Source organism: Naegleria fowleri, assembly GCF_008403515.1.
Source record: "Naegleria fowleri strain ATCC 30894 chromosome Unknown tig58, whole genome shotgun sequence".
Taxonomy (NCBI): domain Eukaryota; phylum Heterolobosea; class Eutetramitea; order Acrasida; family Naegleriidae; genus Naegleria; species Naegleria fowleri.
The window spans coordinates 449,495-466,105 of record NW_025407990.1 but is presented as its reverse complement, the minus strand read 5'-3'; the positions used below and the strand labels follow the sequence as shown (position 1 = coordinate 466,105).

At 37.3% G+C, this 16,611-nt stretch overlaps 13 protein-coding genes across 13 annotated transcripts; 6 read left to right on the top strand and 7 right to left on the bottom strand.

Moving 5' to 3' along the window:
- Window positions 1-133: 133 nt before the first annotated feature.
- On the bottom strand, window positions 134-1,520 carry FDP41_007260 (uncharacterized protein; the record flags this gene model as incomplete). Its single annotated transcript, XM_044710986.1, has 2 exons — window positions 134-1,005; window positions 1,226-1,520. 2 exons carry the CDS (start codon window positions 1,518-1,520, stop codon window positions 134-136), a joined length of 1,167 nt encoding a protein of 388 aa, XP_044558586.1.
- Window positions 1,521-1,751: 231 nt separating this feature from the next.
- FDP41_007259 (uncharacterized protein) lies at window positions 1,752-2,438 on the top strand (the record flags this gene model as incomplete). Its single annotated transcript, XM_044710984.1, has 1 exon — window positions 1,752-2,438. One exon carries the CDS (start codon window positions 1,752-1,754, stop codon window positions 2,436-2,438), a length of 687 nt encoding a protein of 228 aa, XP_044558585.1.
- Window positions 2,439-2,668: 230 nt separating this feature from the next.
- FDP41_007258 (uncharacterized protein) lies at window positions 2,669-3,976 on the top strand (the record flags this gene model as incomplete). The annotated part of the gene is made up of 1 exon (XM_044710983.1): window positions 2,669-3,976. One exon carries the CDS (start codon window positions 2,669-2,671, stop codon window positions 3,974-3,976), a length of 1,308 nt encoding a protein of 435 aa, XP_044558584.1.
- A 16-nt stretch (window positions 3,977-3,992) lies between these two features.
- On the bottom strand, window positions 3,993-4,904 carry FDP41_007257 (uncharacterized protein; the record flags this gene model as incomplete). The annotated part of the gene is made up of 1 exon (XM_044710982.1): window positions 3,993-4,904. One exon carries the CDS (start codon window positions 4,902-4,904, stop codon window positions 3,993-3,995), a length of 912 nt encoding a protein of 303 aa, XP_044558583.1.
- An 84-nt stretch (window positions 4,905-4,988) lies between these two features.
- FDP41_007256 (uncharacterized protein) lies at window positions 4,989-6,976 on the bottom strand (the record flags this gene model as incomplete). The annotated part of the gene is made up of 4 exons (XM_044710981.1): window positions 4,989-5,503; window positions 5,586-6,401; window positions 6,762-6,781; window positions 6,912-6,976. The coding sequence occupies 4 exons, from the start codon at window positions 6,974-6,976 to the stop codon at window positions 4,989-4,991; spliced, it is 1,416 nt and encodes a 471-aa protein (XP_044558582.1).
- A 160-nt stretch (window positions 6,977-7,136) lies between these two features.
- FDP41_007255 (uncharacterized protein) lies at window positions 7,137-8,216 on the top strand (the record flags this gene model as incomplete). The annotated part of the gene is made up of 1 exon (XM_044710980.1): window positions 7,137-8,216. One exon carries the CDS (start codon window positions 7,137-7,139, stop codon window positions 8,214-8,216), a length of 1,080 nt encoding a protein of 359 aa, XP_044558581.1.
- A 77-nt stretch (window positions 8,217-8,293) lies between these two features.
- On the top strand, window positions 8,294-9,743 carry FDP41_007254 (uncharacterized protein; the record flags this gene model as incomplete). The annotated part of the gene is made up of 2 exons (XM_044710979.1): window positions 8,294-8,470; window positions 8,559-9,743. The coding sequence occupies 2 exons, from the start codon at window positions 8,294-8,296 to the stop codon at window positions 9,741-9,743; spliced, it is 1,362 nt and encodes a 453-aa protein (XP_044558580.1).
- A 378-nt stretch (window positions 9,744-10,121) lies between these two features.
- FDP41_007253 (uncharacterized protein) lies at window positions 10,122-11,681 on the top strand (the record flags this gene model as incomplete). The annotated part of the gene is made up of 1 exon (XM_044710978.1): window positions 10,122-11,681. One exon carries the CDS (start codon window positions 10,122-10,124, stop codon window positions 11,679-11,681), a length of 1,560 nt encoding a protein of 519 aa, XP_044558579.1.
- Window positions 11,682-11,926: 245 nt separating this feature from the next.
- FDP41_007252 (uncharacterized protein) lies at window positions 11,927-12,859 on the bottom strand (the record flags this gene model as incomplete). The annotated part of the gene is made up of 1 exon (XM_044710977.1): window positions 11,927-12,859. The coding sequence occupies one exon, from the start codon at window positions 12,857-12,859 to the stop codon at window positions 11,927-11,929; it is 933 nt and encodes a 310-aa protein (XP_044558578.1).
- A 95-nt stretch (window positions 12,860-12,954) lies between these two features.
- On the bottom strand, window positions 12,955-13,558 carry FDP41_007251 (uncharacterized protein; the record flags this gene model as incomplete). The annotated part of the gene is made up of 3 exons (XM_044710976.1): window positions 12,955-13,269; window positions 13,384-13,455; window positions 13,514-13,558. The coding sequence occupies 3 exons, from the start codon at window positions 13,556-13,558 to the stop codon at window positions 12,955-12,957; spliced, it is 432 nt and encodes a 143-aa protein (XP_044558577.1).
- A 550-nt stretch (window positions 13,559-14,108) lies between these two features.
- On the top strand, window positions 14,109-14,571 carry FDP41_007250 (uncharacterized protein; the record flags this gene model as incomplete). Its single annotated transcript, XM_044710975.1, has 3 exons — window positions 14,109-14,151; window positions 14,200-14,232; window positions 14,306-14,571. 3 exons carry the CDS (start codon window positions 14,109-14,111, stop codon window positions 14,569-14,571), a joined length of 342 nt encoding a protein of 113 aa, XP_044558576.1.
- Window positions 14,572-14,706: 135 nt separating this feature from the next.
- FDP41_007249 (uncharacterized protein) lies at window positions 14,707-15,189 on the bottom strand (the record flags this gene model as incomplete). The annotated part of the gene is made up of 1 exon (XM_044710973.1): window positions 14,707-15,189. The coding sequence occupies one exon, from the start codon at window positions 15,187-15,189 to the stop codon at window positions 14,707-14,709; it is 483 nt and encodes a 160-aa protein (XP_044558575.1).
- Window positions 15,190-15,301: 112 nt separating this feature from the next.
- FDP41_007248 (uncharacterized protein) lies at window positions 15,302-15,919 on the bottom strand (the record flags this gene model as incomplete). Its single annotated transcript, XM_044710972.1, has 1 exon — window positions 15,302-15,919. The coding sequence occupies one exon, from the start codon at window positions 15,917-15,919 to the stop codon at window positions 15,302-15,304; it is 618 nt and encodes a 205-aa protein (XP_044558574.1).
- Between the last annotated feature and the right edge of the window lie 692 nt (window positions 15,920-16,611).

The window sequence follows — 16,611 nt, the reverse complement described above, 5'->3', positions numbered from 1 at the left end:
GTAACTAGGATTTTTTCTTAATACATGCAATTTGTCAATTTTGGGATGTGAATTGATTTGACAAGATACCAATCGAGTAAATGTTGATCTCAGGTCAGAATTCATGTTAAAATAATAAAATTATTCAATGAGTTTACTTCTTCTTTGCACCTCCAGCAACGTTGAATTTGAAGAAAATAATGTCACCATCTTCTACTTCATAGGTTTTACCCTTTTCCTTGAGCTTACCGGCGTTCTTGCATTCAACTTCGCTTCCAAGTTCTTTGTAGTCCTCAAATTTCATAACTTCACAACAAATGAAGCCTTTTTCGAAATCAGAGTGAATTTTACCGGCGGCTTGTGGAGCCTTTGTTCCTCTCTTAATAGTCCAAGCCTTCACTTCATCCTCTCCAGCAGTGAAATAGTAAATAAGATCAAGAGTCCTATAGCCGCACTTGATAATTTCTGGAAGCTTGGAAGTCACTCCCTTCTTAATGAGCTCTTGCCTCTTCTCTTCATCAGTTTCTTGCCATTTCTTTTCGAAGGCAGCGCTGTATGGAATGACTGGTTCTGGCTCACCCTTTGAATTGACATACTCTCTAATTTTGATAATGTATTCATTCTTTTCTGGATCAACTACATCCTTTGGAGTCATGTTGACAAGATAAATCATTGGCTTGCTTGTCAACAATTGATGAGGATTCAAAAGTTCAATTTCCTTTCCATTCCAATCTCCAAATCTAACTTCTCTTCCTTCTTTCAACATTGCAAGAGCCTTGTCAATAGCATCCAATTCATCCTTCTTTTCTTTCTTTTGCTTGGCAAGCTTTTCGGTTGGACCTCTGATGTTTTCCAAGTAAGCAATATCCTTTTTGATCAATTCACTTTCAATAATCTTGATGTCTCTCACTGGATCAATACTTCCTTCGACGTGAGTAATATTCTTGGCATCAAAAGTTCTAACCATGTGGAAGATGGCATCAACGGCACGGATGTGAGACAAGAAAGCATTACCTAATCCTTCACCTGTTACAGATGGAACGAATTAACGTCATGAACACAAGAATGCAATAAAAAGTTATTATGAGTAGCGACCATCATCCATTTCCATGTAAGTGCATTCCAATAGCAATAATAATTACAGCAAATAGGAAATATTAAAACGTGTATAACACAAACAGCAAACCGCAATCAATTGATTATTAGAGTCCGTTAATATCAAACCATCATGTTAATTAATACAAACCTTCGGAAGCGTTTTTAACCAAACCAGCAATATCAGTAACGTTCAAAACAGCTGGTACGTTATTGGCTGGCTTCCAGTGATTAACTAACCAGTCAAATCTTTCATCGGGTACAGCAACACGGGATGTACTTGGATCGATGGTACAGAAAGGGAAATTTTCAGCAGGTACTTGAGAGTTGGTCAAAACGTTGAAGAAGGTTGACTTTCCTACGTTAGGAAGACCAACAATACCGATTTGCAAGTTAGTGCCGACACGACCAAAGGCAATGGTTTTGCTTTCTTTCGAGCTACTCATTTTTTTCTTCAACAAATCATTGATGATTGCAATAGAAATTGGGTGTTGAAACTCTTCCGATTGAATGTAGAAGATGGGAGTATTCAAAGGGTATTGGTTTTCAAGAATTGATATGGAAGATGGTATTTTTCATCATCATTGTGTCTTCTTGTGTTGAGTCGGAAAGAGGGACGCTTTTTTCCAAGTCAAAAATACTGGTGAAGCAAGTGAAGAAAATTTCTTTCAAAAAAAATGAACGCCAATTCAGAATCGTATCGTTTGTGGAGAATCAGAAGGACTGTGTTGCAAATGTTGGAAGATCGTGGATACATGGTCATGCCTGATGAGAAGAATGCCGATATTGCAGAATTTGAATCAAAATTCTGTAATGCTCCAACTAATGTTGGGCAATCGGGACAAGCTCGTGGTTATGCTCCGGTATCAAGAGAAAAATTAACTATTGTTACATCAATGACTGATGATCCTTCCGAAATGATTTTTGTTTTCTTCCCTCCAGAAAAAGCTATCGGTATGAAGCAAATCAAAGATATCCATATGAAAATGAAGGAAAATAACGTAAAGAGAGCTATCCTTGTGTTGAGACCTGCTGACTCATTCCAACACAAAGATCTAAGCTCACAAGCTAAAAAAGCGATTGAAGCTATTCAATCTATCGGATATATTTTGGAAACCTTCAAAGAAAACGAACTTTTGGTTAATATTACGGAACATGTACTCGTTCCAAAGCACGTTCCACTCAATAGCTCTCAAAAAGATGACTTGTTGGCAAGATACAAACTGAAGGAGACTCAATTACCTAGAATTAAGATTACAGATCCTATTGCAAGGTACTATGGTCTTCAAAGAGGACAAATTGTGAAGATTATTCGTGCCTCAGAAACTGCAGGAAGATATGTTACCTATCGTTATGTTGTTTAAATTATGCCAATTCATACATGGCCATGAACGAAATAACACACAAAATCCCTCACTCCTCTTTCTAGTTATAAGAGATAACCAATGCATGTAATCATCAACCTAAATTAATTATTTTACCAACCAATACAAACCAAAGCTTGCTTTAGAATGCTGTAGGAGCACTTCTTATTCTTTGACATTTATCGTTCATGAATGAATTCTCTCTGAAAGGTATCTCTCTTCAGAATAAAATGCAGGGAAGACTGACATCTTCATCCCTTGGCAAACCAACATCATCATCGCTAGCTGTAAAAGACCCCATTCATCAGCGACTCGGACAGAACGAACACACGCCCAACCACAGTGAATTTACGAACAACGGCCAATCACAATCTCTTACCAGAAACATCCATAATTTTCTAAGCCTCCCCGAAGAACAAGTTTCAGTCCTACCCGACAAGAGCAATTCTTTGTTGGCCATTCCATTTCGAGAGAGTAAGGCTGTTTCATCATTAACAACAACAACGAGTATTCCTCCCCAATATTCAACATCTCCAGACATAATTTCTCCCCGACAAATTCATCAACGAAATGTAAATAATAACCTTCTCAATAATAATTCACGACCTCGGAATCAACCATCGCCCAACTCAAATTTCAATAATAATTTATTTAGATCTGAAATACCGATGCCCTTTCCCTCCTTTCCGCATGTAAATAGTTACCACTCACAGATAGAATTTTCCAATTCGTCATTAACAGAGCAAATCGGAACCTCAATTCAAAGCAAAATTAAGGCTCTCTCAAGAGCCCCAGAGAAGCTAATCAGTTCAAAATTTAGAGCTTTTGCTAATTCGACTCCTAAAGACGAAAACAGACCTAGAAGACATACTTTGCATGTGGATGAGGCAAAGCGTTTACGCCCAGTCCAATTCAATGCGTCAACTGATGACATTATTCAACCATATCCAGTGCCTGTTCTGTCACCAAAAACTATTGAAGTTGTGCAGAAGTTGACAGATAAATATGCTGCAAAGTCCAAAAGGAAGAATAATCGAAGGGTGTCTACATCGTTTGTAGCTAAATTTGTTGAAATTGAGAGAAAAAAAAGACAGATGAAAGATATGAATCAGTTCAAAGAAATGCAATTTGACTTGGACCCTAATACAAAGAAAGAAAAAGAATATGCCATCGTTAAGAAAATGTCAAGAGAGCTTGAGGAAAGACTTGAATCGGTGTCACATAAGCTCACCTTTTTGGAAAAGCAGTCTCAACGCGATAAGGAGCTCATTCAATTTTATAGAAATAGAGAACGTCATTTAGCAGGAAAGCCTTCAAAAGCATTATCAAACTTCTTACTATCGTCGTCCAGCAATAACTCCATCAATAACATACATCTAGCGGTGAATAATTTATTCGAACATCCAGTAGCTGACCCTTTTGACCTTACTAGAATGGTTCCTCCAAAAGGTGTCAGTTTTCAAAGCATTGTTTACTATTGGAAGGTATTTTGTAAAATAAGTTATGTTTGCAAGTTCATATTAAATCGAGAACATTAAACGATAAGTACTTGTGTTAGTCCACATAATCATCATCATCTTCATCATCGCTCTCCTTCTTGTTGGATTTTTTGTTCGACTTTGATTTCTTAGATTTCGATGAACGAGAGCCACTTTCAGACTTTGATGTAGCAGTTCCAGTAGAGGGTTGTTCGCGCTCCTTAATTTGTTCTCTTAATTTCTCTGCCATTTCTGTTATTGCTTTCAAAGAGGTTTCTTCTTTAAGAATAGGAGCATGCTGTTCTATTTGCGCAGACACAGAAGGTCTAAATGACGATGTCTCCATTGAATTGGTTGTTACGGAACCAGCACCAGACTTTTTATCACTCGTTGATTCGTCATTGTCACTATCAGATTCGTTTTTCAATGATGCTTCTGTTGCTGTTTTAATTTTCTTGATTATATTTTTCACATTTTCTGCATTGATTTTGAGAATTTGTTCAAATTGCTCCGTTGGATCGTAGAATAATAATTCTTCATATTGCTCTGAAACAAATGGCTTTCTTTTTTTGATTGCATTATCTGATGGAAGTTTTAAATCATATTGTAAATGGATAGGGTCAAGACCACTCGAGGCATGAAAATGGATGTCGATTAAAAGTGGAAATTGTCCCCAACCTTCTTGTTCAATTTCAAATGGAGGTTTTGTAACAGTAACTACTGGTGGGTTAAATGTTTCATGAAGATGAAACACAACCTTCGAAATGTAATTTAAATCGTCATCCAAGATTAGACCTCGCACGTAGCAGACCCATTTACACCATAAACGTTCTGTATCTTTCTTTTTAAGTCCAATTGCGTAATTTCCTAAAATTATGGGCTTTGTGATGAGGATTGGATGTTTTCTTTTTGATCCGGATGTTTGATCCGATGAAGAGGACTTTCGTTTATGCGATTTCTTGGTGGGTGTTTTCTTTTTTGAAGGCATTTTTTTCAATCTTTTCATATTTCATCTCAGCTAAAACGGTCATCCTAGTGATGAAGCACATCTATTTATTTGAAATAAATAATTTTACAATTGTTTCCATCCAGTAACTTTCTTTCCTTGTTGACCCATTTCCTTTAGCAATGTAAAATGGCCAACAACTGCATCCCAGAATGATGGGTAAGCGTTGTATCTAATACCATACTTCTTGGCCGCTCTTTCAACAATAGGTTGAATCCTTGGGTAATGAACGTGGCAAATAGTTGGGAACAAGTGATGTTCAGTCTGATGGCATAAACCACCGCTAAGGTGATTCCATAACCAGGATCTAGGAGCAAAATTGCTTGAGCCTGTGACTTGGGTTTCAGCCCAATCAGCGTGAACCATACCATCCTTTTCAACATGGTAAGTATCAGCAATAGGAGTCACATGGTTCACTTGGAAATTCAAAACCAAAATGAATGAGGCAACCATGTAGGCAATGGTCCACAAAAGAAGAACACGTTGGAAAGAATGTCCAGAGAAGAGAAGAGGAATGGCCAATGAGTAAGTAAGCCAACAAATCTTGGAGCTAACGAATAAAAGATATTCGTTCTTTGGAGCTGGTTGGAATTTAACTCCACCCCAAGATCCCAAAACCATGGCGAAAAAAGTCACGGAAAGCCAATTCAAAAAGCAAGGTACAATAGAGGAGTGGTAAGTAAATATGTTGATACTTGTACCACCAGTGATGCTTTTGACCAGCCTTAATCTTTCTAAAGTGTGGCTCATTGGTATGAATATCGGGATCACGTTCTTCAACATTTGTATGAACATGGTGACCAACTGAGTGAATCATTTTCCAAGTGTATGAAGATCCTCCCAAAACGTCAAAACACAATCCTACCATTCTGTTAATGGTTGGATTATCGCTGTAACCTCCGTGATTAGCATCATGCATCATACCCATACCAATGTTGGCATTAGCCCAACCCCAAACAATAGCAACAAAGAATGACACAATGATCGAGTCAAAATAATAAAAGGTTGCCAAGTACAGGACAAACCAAATGGACAGAGAGAGGATGGTCTTGACATACATTTCTGGCACATCACGTGGTGTTAAATTATTTTCTTTAAAGTATTTCTCAACTTCACTTCGGACTTCATCATAAAACTTGGTTTGCTTGTCTGGAGCATATATATGTTTGGTTTGTTGCTTTTTAATCATTTCCTCTGTTACTACTTGTTCCTGTTCAACCTCACCAATGTAATACTTATCGAGCAAGGCTTGATTGGTAATGGTTTTGGTTGGATGGTGGCTGAGGAAGAGTTCAGTGGATTGTCTTCCGGCTGCCAACAAAATCATATCACCACCAGGATGATTAGGAACGAACTTGGTTACATCATAGACTTTGCCATGAATGACCAACCAAGCACTACCTTCATGATTGTGTTTTTCAATCTCATCCCAAGTGAAGGTCTTGCCCTTCTTGGTTGCCAGGTCAGATGAACTCATTACTGTGTTGGTTTCAGCATGGTATTTGGTTGGATCCAGTGATGCAGACCATGGTTGTACATTCATGATCGTGGAATGTTATGAGTGGATGGATAACGGATTTAATGAAAAACCGCAGCGTGTTTGCGAAAAGAAACAATTCACATTGATGATGATATTTTCATGAGAATATGATGAGAGGGAGGAACATACGGGAAGCCAACAGAAAATGATGACAACAATTAGTTCAACACGGAACACAAAGGAGGATCATGAGAACGTTCATTATCAACGTTTATGTTGTTGGACAATAATCAATAATGAACGGACATTAGTGTCAAGATTCAAGCTTGAACGGAAAGCGAAAAATGTCCAATACCTACGGAGAGAAAGAGTGTGTTTGCTGTTTTTTCAGGTTCGAAATTATGATGGAGCGTGAGAGCGTTCCAACGAATATTTTGCCCCATAGTCTGACTCAAGGAGAATATTCTTGCCGCCTTGAAAATTTAGGTTCGGAAACCTACCGTACTCACACACACGGCCGAATGTCCAAATTGAGGTTAGTGAAGAGTTGCCAAGTGCGTTTCAAGTAGAGCATGGTTGAATGTGTGTTGGTTGCTACAGAGTGCATTTCAAGTCGAGCATTGATACGAATGAAAGCATAACACCACTCATGTCCTTTAATGATGAATGAATTTGATTAATTGTATCTCATAAATGGATTCGAAACAAATAGGTTCAAACTTCTCTAACAAAAAATGCTTTCGTCGACAAAACAACAAGGTTCAGCATCATTACGAGAAGAAAATAACGAGGACGAACATTTGAAAGTTTATTTGAACGTTTATGATTTACAAAAGAGTACCAACGTGATCCAGCATTCTCTCGGATTGGGTTCCTATCACAGCGGAGTGCAGATCAGAAATACCGAATACACTTTTTCAGCTGACTCTGGTGTATTCAGCCACAAACCAAGGGACATTCCGGCTACATTTTTAGAGTCAATTTATATGGGAAAAACAGATGTGGAATCTCTGACAGAATTGAATGAAATCATCAATGAATTGAAGAAAGAATTTAAACCTTCGGAATACCATCCGTTGAGGAAAAACTGTAATCATTTTTCGAATGCGCTGTGCCAAAGATTATTGGACGGGAAAACAATTCCTGGATGGGTAAACAGATCTGCTGGTATTGGTTCATTCTTCTCTCGTTTCTTGCCTAAGTCTACCGAGAAAAATTTAATTGAAAGCACGGAAGCAAAGCAGATCATGGATTCTGTAAAAATGGAAAAATATGAAAATGAAAACATTTACACAAGCTTGAATAATGTTGTAAATATGAGTGCTATTGAATGTTTAAATCAAAAGAAACCTAACATTGTACAAAACATCTTCGACCCTAACGATAAGAAATATTTAGAGAGTGATACTGATGAACAACTAATCATTAGAATTCCATTCAAAACTCCTGTAAATATAACAGCAATTATTTTAAAGGCCGATAACAAGCTCAAATGTCCGAGAGAGATCTTACTATTTTCCAAGACTGGCTTGATTGTAGATTTTGATAATGCTGAAAGTGTTGATCCAACTCAGATTATTGAAATTGATCCTGATGCTGCACTCAAAGGTGTTGCAATTCCTCTAAAAATTGTGAAATTCAAGAATGTAAACATGTTGCAACTATTCGTGAGCAATAATTATGGAGACACTTCAACCATAATTAATCATTTGAATATTATTGGGAAGCCAGTGGCCACAGTGGACTTGAATAAGCTACAACAAAACACACCTGGCTGCACTTCTTGTAGTTCTGGAGGTGGATGTTGTAATTAATAATGTGATACATTAACAATGTAATATAATTGAGAAATAACACAAATAATTTTTGTTCATAATTTCGATTCAAAAAAATGGGAAATAGTGTTCCAACAAATATTCCCAGCGAAAATATCGTCGGATATCAAGTCATATCTGTTGCTCCTCATTCTCCTGCCGAAAAGGCTGGATTGTGTCCATATTTCGATTTCATTCTCTCCATGGATGATATTGATCTTTCCATCGAAGATCGGCAGTTTTTTCTCACCTACGTATGTAATTATTGATCGGATGTGTTGTGGTTAATTAGTATTATTATTGGAACTTATTGCCAACAACTCCGATGCCATCATGTAACAGATTTCTAGAAGTTTAAATCAACCTTTGAAAATGACTGTGTTCAGTTTAAAAACTATGAAGCAACGTCTTGTAACAGTAGTTCCAAGACATGATTGGAATGTTACAAATTTTAATGATGGTGAACAAAACAACAATGAAATATCACCTCACTCGGAAGCGAAAAAGGATGGTTCTGGATCACAAATACAAAATAATACTAGTAATAGTAGTAGCAATAATATTACAAATAAGAGTAGTATGTGCTTAGGTTGCTCGATTAGATATGAATCTGTGAAGAATGCACTGAATTGTGTGTGGCACGTCATCGGAGTGCAACCAAATTCACCAGCAGAGAGAGCTTCTATTCATGGAGATGGGTCTGACTACATTGTTGGTTTTGATAACCGATTATTTTCGGAACCTAATGAGCTCACTGAGCTTTTGAGCTATTATCAAGGATCAGTATCCTCTCCATCAATTTATTTATCGCTTTATGTTTATAATTGGAGATTGGATTCGTTTAGACATGTGGTTGTAAATATGAGTGAAAAAGGACATTTGGGAATTGAGTTAGGAACTGGGTATCTTCATATTATTCCACCACCCTTGTCAACGAGTACAGTCACATCCTTTCAACATTTTCCAATTGAATCAAAACAACAGGATAGCTCAACATTACCGCTCTCGACAACAACAACTGAAAGTATTCCCTCTTCATCTAATGAGCCAAACTTTGTTCTCAGGGAAGAAGAAGATTATGTTGTGGTTCAGCAACATCCTTCTACTGATTCCTCTTTACAAACGTTATCCAATCCATTACCAGTTCAACAACACTCCATCACCGAAGCAACAACAAATAACTCCAATGTAGTTCCCATCGTTCATGCCACTTCAACAACAATAACGGAACAGAACAACTCAAGCCCGATACTCTATCAATCCTCAACCACCACCTCCTCTCTTCCAAAACACTCCTCAACAACAACGAGCAGCAATCTCACAGCATTTTCTCTTCCTTCCTCCACAACTCACCAAGCTCAACCACAACAACTTTATTCAATTTCGGAAGAAAAGAACTCAGCTACGAGGAGAGTCGAAACTTTGGATATTAACATTTCCTCTTACAACCCTTTTGCTCCTGTTCATAATGGCACTGCCAATGAAGAATTATCTCTAGGAGATATTATTGGAGAGCAAGAAGAATAAAACAAGGACACTACCAATTCGATGCATGTTATCCTTCTATTCATCTACACGAACTCATTCAAGTAAATTTCGTCATGGCATGAAACAGTGCACCCACACTTGTGCTTCTCATCGAGGATAACACCAAGCTCTTACAACAAGCCTTCGCACACTCAACCAAAACTTGCGCAAAAAAATATCACCCATTCTTCTGCTGCACTTCTTTTTGTCATACCTGTTATTCTGCATCCGAAGAAGAACAGCCTCCTTCTTTCTCATCAGCTCTCTCTTTGAAACAACAGCCTTCATTAGAGAGAAATATAAATTAGTACATTACTTTTGCATCTGATTCAACACCATCCACCACGAGTAGCAACAACAACATCATACACCGTCATCATGAGTCAACAAAGTGAATTACCTTCCTCCGTTACTGAAACTACTGTTGGGCAAGCAACAGAAAAGAAACAACTCTCAAGAGAAGAGCTCAAAGAAGCAATTTGTAAACAAGTTGAGTACTACTTCTCTCGACAAAATCTTTCCACCGACCATTACTTGGTATCCCAAATGAACCATGACCTTTTTGTTCCGGTCTCAGTCATTGCAAACTTCAAAATGATTAAAACACTCACTGATGACTACGATTTAATTTGCGAGTCCGTAAAGAGCTCGAATCAAGTCATTGTGGATGAAGTAAATAAGAAACTCAAACCAAACATTGTTTTAAAGAGAAACACCGTTATCATACGAGACATTCCTCAAACAGTACCACAAGAACAAATCCTTAAACTATTCTCACCAGATAATCAACCACTTACCATTCATAGTGATATTGGAAACACTTGGTTTACATCATTTGAGACTGAAGAAAAAACAATTGAAGCTATTGAGCATTTAAAGATCCAAAATTGGGAAGGAAAACCAATACAGGCTAGAATTAAAACTGAAAGTTTACTAAAAACTGTGGGTACAGCTCCAGTTCAACAAGGAGCGTCATCACATCAAGCACAGTATCAACAAAACAACTACAACAAAGGAGGAAACAGAAAGTTCAATAATAGAGCTCAAAACCAACAGAACAGCGCTGGTCAAAATGTTCAACAAACAAAACCAGGTACCCAAGGAACAAACAGACCACAATCCTCAGTCAACAATTCTCCACCACAACCACAAAATAACCAATCATCAAATAACAGAAATAATAGTAGAGGAGGCAATCAACAACCAAACCGAGGTAGAAGTAATAGCGGAAGCAATAGACCACCTGTCAATGGAAATACTAAGCAACCAAGAGGGCCACGTAAGGATGCATTGAATTTGAATAGCGTCAAGAGCTTCCCACCTCTTCCAAAGTTGAATGAATCAACAGAACAAGTTGGGTATGGAAACCAAAAATTCTTACGTTACAGTAAGCAAACTGTGTTGAAAGTATTTATGGAACAACAAGAAAAGGGTGAACATAGTACAAAACCTGAAATGTTACTTGGAAACGAATGTATAGCAATTTTGAACGAACCTAAGAAGGATTTGGAGCTGCACAAACCTCAAATGGATAAGAGTCAACTTGCAAATGAAATTATTCCTCCTGAAAATGAACCAAAGGATTCCACCGCTCCCATCACTACATCCCTTAAACCAACCAATTTGATGATTCCAAGATCTTCATTTGCTGAAGCAGCAATAACAGCAAAAGATATCAAGACACCAGATACCCCTAGCACATCTCATTTCTTTGCAAAGCCCCGAAAAAGAAGAGGAAGCAATGCAGCTGGACATAACAACCACAACGTCACAACAAAGCCTCATCACACCAAGTCAACGCATAAGCCTTCTGAAAGTAACAAACAGGTACCAACCAAGACTCAAGAATTTACCTCATCAGCAACTACCACCAATGCTTCAGCAACTATTGGCGAGCAACCTTCATGGGTTTCTGTTGTGAGTTCAACCAAAAAATAGATCTCATTAACCCATGATCTTGAGTTGAGGTGTTTTTGAAATTTACTCTTTTGTTTTATATTTATGATCATGTACGAAAGAGTGAGTGTTTCTTTTCATCCAGCTCAAATAAAAGGCTACTTTAAGGAGCTATATATTGCAATTTTCTTTTCAAATGGAACTTGAGAATGAAATTATTATGTGTAACTTATTGAAATTGTAGTTTAACAGCTTTCAAATTTAAAGATGACACATGAATATTAGTATCAACAGTCATCGATCACAACTAGTAAGTCTGTTAATTGTCTATTTTTCAATTTCGAAAGAAGATCCTTTTTGAGTTTGCTCTCTCGTTCTATCAAATGCTCCATTAGTAAAAATTTACAGAAATATTTCACAATATCATGTGAAAACAAATTTCCATGACTAAACCCATACCAAGGAGTAAACATTACTCTATGTTCTTTGTGAATTAATAAACAAAACCTATCATCTTCACTCTTACAAACGATATGCCACACGGAAGGATCATCATTCAGTCTCTCTTGATCTAAACCAAAAAGGTAATTATCAAGAGAGATTAATTTTTGTGGATTCTCTGCAACAGATGTTAAAATATCGTGGTGTTTTGTTTGAAATTTAGACAGGACTTCACTTCTTGAACTGAGCTCATTGAACACTGTCAAATCAAAAATTACTTTTCCTGATAACTCATAATCTCTATAATGATGTTCGATCACATATCCCAATTCAAAGGGAACATATCCTCTCAAGAATAATATTGCTATTCGTTTTTCAGAAATTAATTGTTGCAAACGGAGAATAAACTTTTCATTATTACCCAAAGTTGAATACAATGGAAACACAATCAAATCATAATACAACAAAATATCAGATTCTACGTGAGGCAATTGTCTTGTGTCAAGAACATCCACACAATTCAAGAAATTTTCAATCTTGTCATCATCGGAATAGGGCTCAAAGACTTCCTTGCTCGTCCCAGTAGTCCAAGGGAATATTGTGGGATTGGACACAAATCCGTTCAATTTTTCACAAATACATTTGAAAAAGTGATGTGGTTCCTCACCATGAATGACTAAACATTGTTTCAACCGTGCCGAATACGCAAGATGAGGATCGCTGCATTGTGAGAGTCTTTGGATTGCAGGGTTCTGCTGTTCAAAAGAAGAACTGCTCATATTTTTTTTGCTTGCCTCGACCAAGTTCCATGTTCAGCTATCGAGTTAGAAGGGAAAGTTTATTCAAATAAATTGAAGAAAACCTGACCAAAATATCAATACTCGACTTTTCTTCTTCTATTGTAGGGAAATGCTTTGTGTGATGCAGCTATTTCCGTCAAGATATCCACTGTGGAAGCCATTCCTACCCAATTCGATTGTTCATCTTCCACCAATACATAATGAATGTTTTTAGAACTCATTGTTTCAGCGACTTGCTCTTCTTCAAGGTAATCCTTAGCAAACGTTAAATCTCTGGACATGACTGATTCTGCTGGAAGCTCAACGTTACAATCGGATTTTAGACATTCTCGAACGAGATCTGTTTTTGTGAGAATTCCAACTGGATGATTGTTATCTGAAGGATCCACCTATCATGGATGTGTTCGATGAGTGAATGTGTGATTAGTAATAGATTTGAAAGTAAACATGTTGATTTCATTGAAGAGTTGTTCCTTTCAAATCGAATTGAAGAAAACACTCACCAATACGACCGATCCAATATTTTCTCTGACCATTAAACTTGCAACTTCTTTTAGTCGTTGATTGGAAGGGGCCTTTCATTGAATCATTTCGATGGTAAACAACAAGAGATAAATGATTTGTTCAACTCACCTTTACAACTTTTTCAGTTGGAACCATAAAGTGTTTTAATTTCATGTTGTGTGAGTAAAATCTTGAATGTTCTTTAATTTTTGAAAATTAACAATAATTTGAATAGAAGAGTGTGGTGTGTGGTGTGACCAACGCTTGTGTTTGTAATCTTTGGATGCATGTTTGGAAATCATCCAAATAATTACTTGTCCATTTTCCATAAATTGCAATACTTCCTTTCAAGTCATATCCAATGAAACCATGTCCTGAATGTTATTTTCTCTTCATACAGTTTATACACACCTTGCTGTTAGCGTTGTTTGCAAGAAACGAGCTTTCGAGAATATTGTCAACTGTCTGGAATACTATAATCCTCCTTGAAATCAGAGTTGAAAATATTGAGATCAGGAAATTTCATATAACTTCATTCAAACGATCACCTCCAGGAACAATACAGCAACTGTTGACCCGTTCATCACATCTATCGATCTGATCGTGTCTGTCATGATGAAAGTTCTTTTCCAATTTTATATAACACCTCGATGATGATCTCCTCATCATGAAAAAAATTGCGAAACATTCGTTGTCCATCATCTTTTATTAAGCATAGATTGAAATGTTGAGGAAATTACTCGTACAGTTTTGGAATTCACCGGTGGGTAAGTTGAGAGGGTTTCTTCAATGATATTCATCTCCGAATCATTAAGGGCCAAAAACCACACACTTTTGGGGACCTTTTGGTAAGTGTTAGTTCTCTTCCCTAATCATTGTTCAACCACATGATCCCGATGATATACATTCCTTATTGAAAAGCCAACTGGGGTATTGTTATTGCCGCAATCATGGATTATGATAGACCCCCAGAAAAAGTCTCAGGTCCAATGACCTTTGCTCTGTGTTGCTACAGCGGAATTTTCATGAGATTCGCTTGGGTGGTTAAACCAAGGAATTTACTCATGTTGTCCATGCATGTTGTCAATGAAATCATTCAATTATATCACCTTACTCGAAAAATTAGTTACGAAATGAACAAGAAGAATCAAGTACCTAAAGCGGAGGCATCTTCCGATGAAAAGTAATGATGATGAGAATCAATCATTGATGTTTACTGGTGAAGGGAGTTGTACCTAGGAAAAAGAATAAAGAATCCTACGCATTGCAAGATGTCAAATTGGCTCCGTTCTCCTTATGATCTAGGCAAAGATTATTTACTTTTACTCATCAAGAGTCATGCTATTGTCACTGTTAATGAAATCATGCTCTCTGTTATGGATGAAATATTCATAAACCTGTTCGGTATTGCTTCTTCTTTTCATCCACTCTAAATAGATTGTGTTGGATTGAGGTGGTGATGAAGTATTACCAACACTTTTCATTGAGTAAGGCTCGTTTTTCTTTTTCTTAGTTATTTGAAATTCATTCGTTGCATCTTGGTTGTTGTTGTCGTATTTACGTTTTTTGAAGTCCGAGTCAAGGTTTTCAAATCGGAGAGAACACCAATCCTGTTGCTGGGTGTGCTTCCGTTCATGCATGTAAATCCCACATTGTGTCATGTTGTCTGCATACGTGCTCGTATCTAGTGTTTGTTTATTTAAACTATTGTCCAAAAGTTTCAAGTCGAATACATCGTTAGGAATGACCGAGTGTTGTATTGAGACTTGGCTGTACATGAATGTCGATGTTTGCATTTCAAGCATTTTTTTGATATTTATTAAGACTGACAGATGTCATCAAGTCCATAAAAAGTCGTCGAAAGTCAACACTCAAAAAGAAAATGAAATGATCAACATTCATTTATTAGTAGAATAATTATTCTCCTAGGGAATCAGTTTGAATTGAAAATCTGCATTTTCGTCGTTCTAAAATTGAAGACTTGGTCCTTTTCTTCTCTATCTTTTTCCTTGTCGGAGGATTTCTTCCTGAAAGCTCTTGAAGAAGTTTGTTTAGATCATTCGAAGCTTGCTGAAGCTGACAAGTTCGATGATTGGAGTTATCAATGTGTTGTTTGAGTGATGGCGAAGAAGATATGGAGTTAATCACTAAAGAATCGATTAATGAAATCATGTCCTTATTCCTGTACACAAAAAGAGGACAATTGAGGGATGAAGGGAAGGAATCACGGTTAAGGATAGAATTCACATAGTCTTTGCTTGGAAAGCTTTGAAGAAGAGTGGCCTCCAAAGAATCTGCAGATGGACCTATGGTTATAGATTGAAAATTGAGTGGTTCCAAGAAGGACTCCAAGCATTCGGAGATTTTAGAGGGTGAATCCAAGTAAATGACACCATTGTTGATGAAGGAACGAGAAGAGGTTGTTACAATGGGGGATGCACTCGAAGGAATGGAGAGTTCATCATCACCATCGTTGGGAGAGCCACCTTGGATCATCTCTTGAGAGATGGACTTGAAGACGTTTTGAGCATGCATGGTGGGGGAAGGAAGCTCTGAGTTGGTGAAGGATCGAAGGAATGGAGGTATACTTGCACCACAATTCGAGAAGAAGGTTTCTTGGAGGTTTTGAAAAAGACCTCAAGTTGGAGAGGATGCAACGAGGTGAAGATGCAGGTGCTCTGAAGCAGTCTTCGGATAGTCTCGTGAGCAAGTAATAGATCTATTGCTTGCTTTCAAAACGACTCTTTTTTGTGTTGTTGTTGTTGTTCTTCAGTTTGAAGAATGGCACGACTGCATCTTTATGGGATCATGTTTTTGGACAAATGCATGAAGAGGACAATACGGACTCTTCCGAAATTATCCAACCATACTCCACAAACGCAATGTCTTCTTCAGGATTTTTCTCTGAGATCATATCCTCGTGTGTTGTGCTTGCAATAATTTTACATTTGGTTGCCCCGAATGTGTTGAAATCGAAAATTTGGAAATTGGGAAGTGCCTTTAAAAGGCTTCTGCAACGGTTTCGGTATCAAGATATTTTAAGACCTTCGATTGCATCCACAAAATTATCTGTCTTGAATTGCCATTTCGCCTTTAATGTGTTCTTGTTCTTTTTGTGCTCTTCAAGATTTAGGGATTTGCGATTGCTGAAGGTAAACCAAACAAAGGTCACTCGCAAATTTTTGCAGAATTTATTGATAAGGATTCAGAATTTATTTATGTACAAT